Source organism: Chelon labrosus, assembly GCF_963514085.1.
Source record: "Chelon labrosus genome assembly, chromosome: 6".
In the NCBI taxonomy this organism is placed as follows: Eukaryota; Metazoa; Chordata; class Actinopteri; order Mugiliformes; family Mugilidae; genus Chelon; species Chelon labrosus.
In genome coordinates this window covers 11513181-11524059 of record NC_140342.1, presented here as the reverse complement: position 1 = coordinate 11524059, position 10879 = coordinate 11513181, and the positions used below count along the sequence as shown (strand labels likewise).

Sequence of the window (10879 nt, the reverse complement as noted above, 5' to 3'; positions counted from 1 at the left end):
GAGCAGACCCCGCCTCCCTCTCTTCCTACTCTGTTTGATTGTTCTCCTTTTTGTAACCTGAAAATAACCTCTCACGCAGTCTACGGCCGTGAAGCCATTTGCTAAGACGAACATTCAAATGTGTATCAAAGGGTTTTGTGTGTGTTATCGTTATCTCTCCCTGTGTTTGGTGTTTGCAGGGCTACACTTTTGCTTAAATATCTGTGTCCTAATACAAATGTACGCTGCAGGCCTCCATGTGTTGCTGTAGGCCTGCTGGAGATATGAGCCACACATGCTCAGGACATGTCCACATGTGGTAGAAAATGAACAGCAGGTGGCACTGTTAATCTGACGTGGAGCATGTTGAATGACTGCAGAGGCATTGCACCCCTACAGCACATACAGCATGTGCACTTTACACGCACGACACACACGCATGCAGTGATGTGTGCATGCAGTGGCATGTGGTTAGCGGATCAAAGGACCTGTAGAGAGCATTTTAGAGACACTTGACACATAAGCGCACCTCTCAATCAGCCTCTCTCGCTGAAATTACAGCTGCATTTACACCTGCTGTCTGATTTCTGGCTGATTTGCGAAGACTGCTCAAGGTCTCTTGACTTTAAGCTACCGGTTCCCTGACTCCTCTCTTCAAAGCTTCAACACAGACGTACAGTGTGGTTTAATGTAGTTGGATTTTCTTTGGTTTTCGGGTGGATTTACTCAAAGCCACATGTCTCTGAGGAAAACTCTCTTGAAGCTACTGGATCTTTGGTTTATAGAGCCACATTGAGAAAGGCAAGCCCCTAATGACATTCAGATTAAAAGAAAACACATGGAGCACTGAGAAGATCTGATTCATCTGCACAAGTCCTCTGCACTCTGAACGGATGAATCAGATGAGTGGTACGAAGCTACACGCCCAGTGGCTCTGCAGAATTGGAGTCAGAGCCCGCCGCTTTAGTGAAAAACACCTCCATCCACCTCCGTGCGTCTGTTCAACCATCAGTCCTGCTGCCGTCAGGCCTTAGAGAATGTGGTGGCAGAGGAGGTGCCGGGTTGGATTGGCGAGGCGCTGATGTTGTTGCTGTTTCCGTGAGCCGTGTGCACGTGGCCGTGCACCCCGTGACTGTGCTCCTCTGTGTCCCAGCGGTCTGGACAGCGGCGGCGTGAGTTCATGAAGAAGTTGGAGACGGTGGAGAGCTCCAGGCCCAGCTGCTGAGATATGGTGACCTGCATCTCCTTGGAGGGGCGACGGTTCTCTCTGAAGATGGCTACCAAGGTGCGACGCTGCAGGTCGGTGAAGACCAGTCGCTGCTTCTTTGGCACCTGGTTGCGCTCTCGTCCACGATCCTCCTCCTTACGTTTACATGCTGGAGAGAGGAAGGGAACAGGTAGAGGGAGGAGGGGACAAAACAGAAAGAGATGAGTTTTATTGTGTTTTGCAGCTCTGTAAGTTAAAAACCACATGTGCAACTGGATGGGAAGATGCAACTAATTACGGATACACTGTTAGGGAAGGATAAACATGTGCTGACACAAAGGGAAGCACCAAAGAAAACAAGCCAACAAAATAGAAAAAGGACAAGAGATGGAATGGAAGGTGTAGGCCTCTGTGTTCACGTTTAAGTCTAATGTGTTTATTTTTATGTAAATGTCTATCTTACCCTACTGAAGAAAGAAATGACAAATTACCATGTGTCTAACAGGAGTGTATTTAGGCCAGAAAAGAGAATGGAAAGGTAGAAAGGAAAGCAACACAGTGTGTCCACTATAACTGAGAAAGGCCAAATCAAAACGTTTCATCGTGAAAGATGATGTTATATGCCTCAATTAAATCTCACCTAAAGCCGCGCTTTCTAAACGGAATGCTATAACCACCCTTTGCATCCTTTAATGGCCACTATAGTTTTTTTTTTTGTTGTTGTTTTTTTTGCAGGCTCTGGCCTTCAAAATGTTGTGTATATTATATTATTGATTTCGCTACCAACCATGCTCTAAGTGTTTAGATTGATTTCATACCTTACAGAAATACTTTTTTCCCCCCATTCATTTCACAATTTGAGGGTTTCTCAAAGTCGCTAACAGCCGTCTGAAGTTTCTGGTGTAATGTAATTTAAAATGTGCTGTGGCCCTCTCTTTCTGCAGGTGCATTAAAGAACGCTCCCAGATTTGAGACTCTGGTTGTTAAACACTAAAAATTTCCATCACAGCTATGTTGTTAGGGGAGGAAAAAATTGTTTCAAGGTGACAGAGCATGGACACCCAGATTTCAAACTGTCCTTGAGTGCTACACAAATTTATTTTTGTGATGTTTCATACTCAGTGTTGCGTAGAACAAGGAGATGGCAAGGAAGCACAAACATTTAGCTGAGTAATTGTTCAGTGAGATGGATTTCAAGCAACTTTCAAATCCTTACAAGTGGATTTTCAAAGTGTGGTGAAATGAACTGAAACTGCTGGATAGGAAATCAATCTAAAGCTTAGGTATAGACCTGGGAAATGGGTACACACGGTAAAGTACACCCTTAAAGTTAGTTCAGCGGCTGCATGTGTGCGGATGACGACTTCATTTGGCCATTTTGGCTTCATTTAACCTTTGCGGCTAATGGTATAAACCCGGGAAACAAGAAAGTGAGTTTGTGTTTTGATTGCGGGCCCGTGTGTCTTGCTGAAACCGGAGGAGCGTGATGTGAAATGCTGACAAAGAAGCGGTCTGCCGTGCCTGGATGCACCGTCAGTAGGCTCTGGCTCTGGCTGTGGAGACTGGAGGGAGTCTGTTCTGTTCTGCTGCCCTAAAAAGCTGCAATGATCGATTTTCCGCGGTTTTCTCCCGAACACGTGGTCCAGTAATCAGGGCTCCCTTCCCCACCCGATCGATCCCCATCGATCCGCGAGAGCGAGGTGCGTGCGTGTATGTGTGTGTGTGTGTGTGGATGCACGCGCGCGCGCAGGCGTGCACCGACTCGCGCCGGGGAGTACAGCTCACGAACGCGCTTTGTGACAGACAGACAGACGAGAAGAAATTGTTTATCTGTGGAAGAACAAAGGAGATGTGGCTGGAAATAGTGGCAGTCATCCAGGCTGGGAGCTCCAGAAGAGGACAAAGAGATTACTCAGAAATAACTCACTGTTTTTATTTAGTTTATATAAAAGAGTGTGAACGAGATTGCGTCTGTTCTTAACAGAAACAAACACACCGAGGGATATTTATCCCAGTCCTGGATGACTGTTTTCGTGCACACATATGGATGAGGATGGGAGGAAAAAAAAAAAAGAGGAAAGCATGAGAGGAAATAAAGGAGGGAGAGAGAGAAGATAAATAAGGCTGGCTGCAGTGTGGAGGTGGTGTATGCAAATGATTGATGACTTTACAGCAGGTTTAGACAACAGCAGTAAACAGATTTGACTGTGAGGTGGAGATCAATATGAATGTGCACATGTGTATGCATGCCTGTGTGTGTGTGTGAGACCGTGCATGTGAGTGAATTCCCATTGTCCATGCTTTGTTACTGCAAGCAAAGCATAATTACAAAGATATTTTTCCTCAGCTGAACGTAGGTTGTATATGTTTGTCTCTGGCCTATCACTCCGACCCCTCTCGACTTCCTCAACTGTGATCGTCTTGTTGTTTTTCTCAATTGTTTTAATTTGCCCTCAGATTGATAGCCCCCTTATTGATTGATCTGCACTTCAGAACCATTTCATGGAACGTTTATTCAATTGGTTCAGGCCCAACCATGCCAGAATCTCCTCCAGGCTCTCTAAGTGCTGTCTCAAACCAAACTCAATACTCCCTAATGTAATGACTGAATGCTAGTGCTAATATAGTGATAATTTAATATGTAATGCCTGTTTTCGAACAACTTGTGCTACTGGCCATTTTACAATGCCAACACCACTCTGGTTCTCCTCCATCACCTCGAATGCAACTCTACGGCTCGGAGGCCCGCGGTGGGAGCAAACTCAGCCGCCGTCCTGGCCAGGAGTGAGGAGTTATCGCGAGGCCTCGGCCTGGTCAGTACATATTTCAGATAATCAATAGGTCCGTTTCAAATGAGACTCCTCTGGCCTCCTGAACATCCCCTGCCACAGCAACAGATAGGACCACAGGGAGGGAAAAGAGGGAGCTGCTCATTAAAGCGACCTCTCTTGAGACAAGAACCAACCCGTTACAGGCTATCTTTATTTGCCTCATTACCAAATGGGGCTTTTCTGAAGAGACAAGCGGTGGCGCTCAGCAGTCTCAAGTGGCACTCGCTCGTGTCGTCTCTTTCGTATGTCCTGGTGTCAACGAAAGCTATCAGGCGACTGCCACTTTGTTTAATCTCAACCTCTTGCTGATCCAAAGATTAACTCGCGGGCTGTTCAGCATGTTAAGTTGCACTTGTGCCTCGTTTAAGAGCGGCTCTGCTTTATAGCCTAAGTGGCAGCTGTTGTTTCTGCTTTCTCTCTCAATATGTGTGACCGTGCACTAAGAACATGAGTGGGATCGCAGAACAGGAATCTATATCCACAGGTACTCAGTCTAGGTAGGTTTCCACTATAATTCCATTCATTGTGTCTGTGTGTTAAAGATTACCAGTGTCAACAGGGAAACTTTCTTCTATTATATGAATCTAACAAGGCCAGTCCAGTCCAGCGTGAGAACTGCTGATTAGAGTTATGTTACAGGCTGAGTTACACAACAGCAGGCCCGCAGATAAGAATAGGATTTTGTCCGAAGACAGTCAGTCTGGTGTGATCAGAAATGTTGAAGCAGGAAATGTGAGGCTCTCGGATGTCAGCAGCTGGATCATGTCCTGGAGGCACCACAGTGATTTTAAAACAAAAGCCAGAGACGAAAGCCAATGACTGTGAGACATACCTAAAATCATCTATCTTTACTCTGTGATTTTGGATTTTCTTTTTGTTTACTCATCTCTAGTCCTACATGTCTTTAATCGAATGGCATCTAATTTCCATCAGTTTCACTTTTATGTGTGTGGTGCGTGTGTAGGTGTGTGTGTGTGCATGTGTAGCATGTGGGTGCGTGTGTGTGTGCGTGTGTGTGCAGACAGATGAGGGGCATGAGGGGCAGACGGTGAACTAACCGCACCGTGCTGCTGCTAGTCGACGCCTGGACGGACGGATGAGATCGGGCTTTGTGTGCGGTGAGACGGGCCCTCTCCCGCCCTGGACGGACTACTGCAGGCGAGAAACAGTTTGGTGTCAATCACTCTGTGTCACACCTCTCAGATGTACCGTTATTGATTATATTGATCATATTATAGGCCTATTCATTGCTGGGAAGCAAAACGCCCGAATGTCCCTTATTCCCCCTCCTCCCCATCTACCCCACAACACACACACACACACACTGTAGCGGAGAAACCAAACCGTGCCCTCATCCTTAAAATACTCTCAATTGATCAGGATTGGGTTATTTGAAAGCTGTCGTTTCTTTCTCCATGTAAAAGCCCGTGTTGTCCTGTTGAAGCGTGTGATCGGCAGCTTTACAGCCTATTAGATACTGGCTTGTAGTCTATAAACCGTCTGCAAGCCTTGCGTTATATGCTTAAATGCTTTTTTTTTTTTTATTATTATTTTTTAAATGCATCTCCGGTTTTTATTCCTCAAGCTGTGTTCTTTTTTTCTTTAATAACTTACAATTAAATGGCAAATTCTACTCCAGGGAGCACTGGCTTCTTCTTGAGTAGTGAGAATAAAACGAAGTTTTCTTTGCAAACGAAACTAAAATGAATTTAAAGTTCGAGTGAGGGACGTTTACGTTGTTTAGTTCCTTCAGAGAAGACGACGAACCTTTAAAATCAGGCTTTAATTAACCTGTACCGAGTCCTGTTCGTGGGGATACCTTGTTCAGTTAAAAATAAGATTCATTAATTTATTCAAAGTTTTGTTTTTTTTGTTTAAATTGTTTTTCAGATTTAGTAAATGTATTTTATTTAAACTTAACTAAATAGTTTGCTCGAATATTTTTTGTTATTTTAAAATGCTATTATCGAAAAGTGCTGGATCATCTCGTCCTAATTTAACGAGAACAATTCAGAAATGTTAAGAAACGTGCGGCCTTTATCAGACCTCCAACCTCATCATATTATTTAATAAAAAAAAAAAAAAATAATTTTAATAAACAAATATTATATTTTAATTATAAAATCCGTTTGTAATACCATTCCTTCACGGTGAGAGCTATAATTAATTTTTTGCCTGCTTTAAGTCTGTGGGCTGGCTATTTAATAAACCGGGGGAAAATTATGTGATGAGGCTTTGCTTAAACACATCAAACACACCCACACACAGCAGACCCACAGAGAGTGTCCAAATTGGGTTATGAGTGATAAATTTCCCCCTGAAGTGAAAGAAGTTGAAGCTGAGAAGTTGTAATACAGTCCTGACTAATTGGACAAATTGTCCGGTTCACAAGTTTTATTGGTGTTTGCACATTTCACACCAAACTGCTGCCCTGTGAGAGCCGGGAAGGAACTGTCCTTTCAGCACCGCCGGGCCTTTTCCGAACTCACTCTAGCCACACAAGGTTTGTCAAAACAGGGCAAGGCTGTGCTGCCAATTACAAATGAAGAACTTGGATTAGCAGATGTCCGTCTGTCAGTTTAAGTGTTGTTTTTAGTATTTTTCATGAGACTTTAAGGCATTTATACTTCATCCTGTACACTATGATATTTTCATCCGTTTAAGTTAAAAGAGGGCTTAGGTTTTCATGCATGCCAGAACATTTGATCAACTTTATGTTGTTTAAAATATTTGGCTGCAGGTGGTTTTACAGCTTACATACAGCCGCGCGGAGCTTCTTCACTCTGTGCCTTATTGTCTAATCTCTAAGTGTTTCCAAGTCAGTCTGAATGTCAGAATATTTCACACCAGTGTGCCAGTAATGGCTATGCAAGATGAGTTCTGTCTGTTACAGAAAGAGATGACCAGAGAGCAGAAACAAATTAAGGCTGCAAGGCAAAGGGTCTGCTTTGCCGATGCTGGTACACAGCCAGAAGAGAAAGAAAGGGGAGGCAGGGGGAAGGCAGGCAGGCAGGCAGGGAGGGAAGGAGAGAGAGAGAGAGAATATGAGAGAGCCGAGGAGAGCAGAAGAGAGGAAATCAATACCGATTCAGAGCGAGTCAGATAAGCCTGAACAATGTATAGTGCAGACACACTCTATAACCCAGTCACACACACACACACACACGTGTGCGCGTGGAAGCACTTCCCACAGACACACACGCATGCAAGTACGCACATGCACTCAATGAAATGTGCTTGCAGGCCGCCATAAAGACGCATTACAAACCCCATAAAGCATAGCAACCTTTAAAATCAAATGACATCACAACCTTGGATTGCTTTGAAGATTCGCTGACATGAGCAGAAAGCAGTCATTACTACGTCTCCATAGGCGGCAGGTTCATCTGATGCCCTTTGTCTGCCGTGAGACGCTCTCAGGCTCTGATCTTTAGGTGTCCGCGTGGAAAAAAAATAAAAAATCAGCCTCCCTGTCATGATTTCACCTGGAATTTTGCGGCTCTTTTGTTAAAAATCCATCCAACAGTCTTCTTTTCTGGCTTCATAAATATGTTCTGATCTGAGTTTTCTGCACTGGAAGTCTACACCATCCTTGTTGGTGTTAGGCCTGCGTTATTGACGTTTCTCAGGATGTTTGGGGTGTAAACAGCATTTTTCAAAACCACTTACACTCCCTCTACCGGGGCGTTTAGGCAGGAAGGCTGATGTGTGGTCCTCAGCTGTTAACCACAGATCTGACTTTGCTTACCTAGATGATGCTGTTACAAGCGCTAACACCACCACTCTCTTCCTCTCTCTTTCTTCCTCTCTCGCCTCTGTCTCCCTTATACTTATCAATTATTAAGGTCCGTATTGATCCTTTCACTACCCTGCCTCTATCTGCCTGTTCACACAAAGCCCAAACCTGCCTGCCCTCACTCAATCAATGGCATCTCCCAGCTCCTGCAGCTCTTTTTCCACATGTCAGTTTTGCTTTTCTCGCTTTTGCACTTAAGCCGAGTCGACTGAAGTTTTGTACACTCCAATTTGGTCCATTTGGATTCCTCAGAAAATATGAGAAACGGCAGACCTGATATTAATCTTTCATGGCACGGGTTTGATGTTTGATGGGCATTAAGAGATGGCTCTGGTTAGAGAGACAGAGAGAGAGCAGGGAGGATGGAAAATGGCCCTGAGCATTGTTTGAGTTTGTGAAACAGCTGCTCATTCATCCTCTCCTCGTCCTCCAGGCAGTGTTTTTTTTTTTTTTTTTTTTTAAGTTTTGTTTTGTTCTGAAGCCAAACAACCTGCCTGCCTGTTGCTAGGTTAACCAGCGAAAGATTAGTGATATTATTGTCATGTGCTGCAGAGAGGGAGAGAGAGAAACAGAGAGGGAGAGCGCCAGTGAGTGGGAGAGAAGGGGGTTGGGAAGGGGAAACGGTCTTATTGATCTCCTATGTGCAAAGCCAGGCAAACACTGAAAGGACAGAGCAACACTATTAATGACACTCACAGCCTCAGCTACTAATCCTCATCTATCTATCTATCTATCTATCCTATCTATCTATCTATCTATCTATCTATCTATCTATCTATTCTGCACTGAACTGCATTATCAAAGCTGAAGTCAAGAGATAGAACTGTTATATTTTATCATAGTGTGCAAGTTGTGTTTTTTGATTTATGCTCTCCTGAGTTATTGAAACCAAACAATGGAGGAATCGTAAGAGGAATGTACAATTTAGATATGTACTAAGACAAATACTCTATTCATTTTCTCTGCCTCTGATTTTAAGCTTCAAAAACTCCATAGACTCTATATTTCCTTGTTTATATACTGGTCCATGTTACCAATCCCCGCCCCAGTTGCAATCAATATTTCATCAGAACAGTCCGTGCAGCTGCCTTGAAATAGATCTGGGGTTCACACATGCTGGGTTGGACTTAAAGTTTTTATCCGTAGTTATGAAAATCTAAAGTTGTTTTTTTTTATTATTATTATTATTATATTTAAATGGAATGAGGATGACACTCGTGGTTGCATTTAATCCACCTGGCTGCGCAATCTAAAACCTCGTCCGTCCTGCGTGCAAGGCTCACGCCAGCGTGATGAGTCTGAGCGACCGTACCTGTCCGTGTTCTAAATTTAGAGCTTTTACTACAGCGTACTAAATGAAAAGCCGGAGAGACCGTGCGGTTATTGCGTCTTTCAGCTCCGATACGAGTATTGATCCGCGTGCCACATTTAAAAGGGAGAGTGGGAACTGGCGTATTGATCAGGCAGCCTGGGGTCACCCCGCTTCTCCCGCGCAACTAGTTGGCCCAGTGGCCCTGGCGTCACCGCTGCGTGTCGGGCACAGAAACGGGAACTGTGCGAGGGCAACTATTTTCGAGGTTTATTGTGAATCAATGGCGATTTGCTTTTTTACGTCCGTCGCAAATTCAGACCTGCAAATTTTGTTTTACAACGTGCGTAAACGCAAACGTACACAAAGCAATCAAACTGGTTTCTGTCGATATTAATTAACCACAAATAATAGATTCCTTCTCTTTATGTGCACAGTCTGTATTTGTTTTGTGTTTTAGGACACCTGGATACTTTTAATTTAAGTGGTGAAGCCCATGTTGTCTGCGGGCTTTGTCTTGAACTGTCCGTGGTGCTGAATCTTTTAGGCCTGCGCGTGGTTTTTAGGTGTCTTGCTTTAATTTCGGGGAATAACGCTGAAAGGTGATTGGGCTAACATAAAATAAGATTGGTCAGTTTTAATGTGAAATATTAATACTGAAATGACTGGATCTTACCGGCCAGCCTGAGAGCAGACATGCGCTGAAACTCGGGTTCCTGGAGCCACTTCCACATCCTCCTGAAGGTTTCCCGGCCTGACTTGAGCTTACTCCAGGGTTTGGGGTTCCGCAGCAGGTCTGAGAGGGTGCCCTGCGACCGACTTAAGATCCTCTGGGCGAAGATGGCCTGCGGGATGGAGTACCGCTTTAACTCGGCCGTTATCCTCTGAGCCACCTCCTTTGTGTTGATTTCCTCCGCCTGGATGCCTGACCCTGATACTCCCTGGCTGGCTCCGTGGCCGTGCCTCTCGCGGTCCCCCAGCATCACCGCGCCGTTTGCCTGGGAGTGGATGTGACTGTGCGGGTGATGGTGCATGCCGTTGAGGTTGGAGATCATGCCATGGCCGTGCCCCCCTAAACTCCTGGCCAGGTGCTCTTGGTCACTTCGGGACAGCATGGATGCGTGGGAGTCAAACCCTGACACCGGAGAGATCATCTTGGCGTCGGTTGAGAGGTGCGCGCTGGGGCCGTAGGCTGAAAGCGACTGCTGGGAGTTGTGCAGAGAGCCCAGCCCGCTGGACAGCGGGGAGAGCGAGCCGTGCCCCATGCCGGACACGGACATCTCTTTGGGGTAGTGACTGTACAGATTGCCCATGGAGGTGAGCCCCCGGTGGTCGTCCCGCATCAACGTGAAGCTTCCACTGACATTCCCGGCGGAGAGTCGCTGATGCGCGGCAGCGTGGTGGTGTGAGTGCGGGTGGTGAAACTTATCCGTGACGGTGGATATGGGAGGTAGGTGCTGCAGGGGGGTCAGCGTGGTGTACGTGTTACTAAGGCTCATCCCGGTCTCGCACATGCTGATGGACGGGTGGAGGTGTCCGGTCAACGCGGACGGGTCTGTCCGGTAGTCCCCGCCGGACCCCTCCAGAAGCGAGGCCATGCCGGACACCATGGCTGACCGCGCGCCGGGAGCGTGCGATACCAGATTCCGGGGAGTGGAGCTGGGGGACGGCGACGGCCGAGCGTGCGGAGAGCTCATGAGGTCCCCCGCCTGGGAGTGCGAAGAGACGCTGTGAAGGTTCTCCATGGTGAGCTCCAT

At 45.9% G+C, this 10879-nt stretch overlaps 1 protein-coding gene across 1 annotated transcript; it reads right to left on the bottom strand.

Moving 5' to 3' along the window:
* Nucleotides 1-1002: 1002 nt before the first annotated feature.
* onecut3b (one cut homeobox 3b) lies at nucleotides 1003-10879 on the bottom strand (the record flags this gene model as incomplete). The annotated part of the gene is made up of 2 exons (XM_084546118.1): nucleotides 1003-1355; nucleotides 9799-10879. The coding sequence occupies 2 exons, from the start codon at nucleotides 10877-10879 to the stop codon at nucleotides 1003-1005; spliced, it is 1434 nt and encodes a 477-aa protein (XP_084402244.1).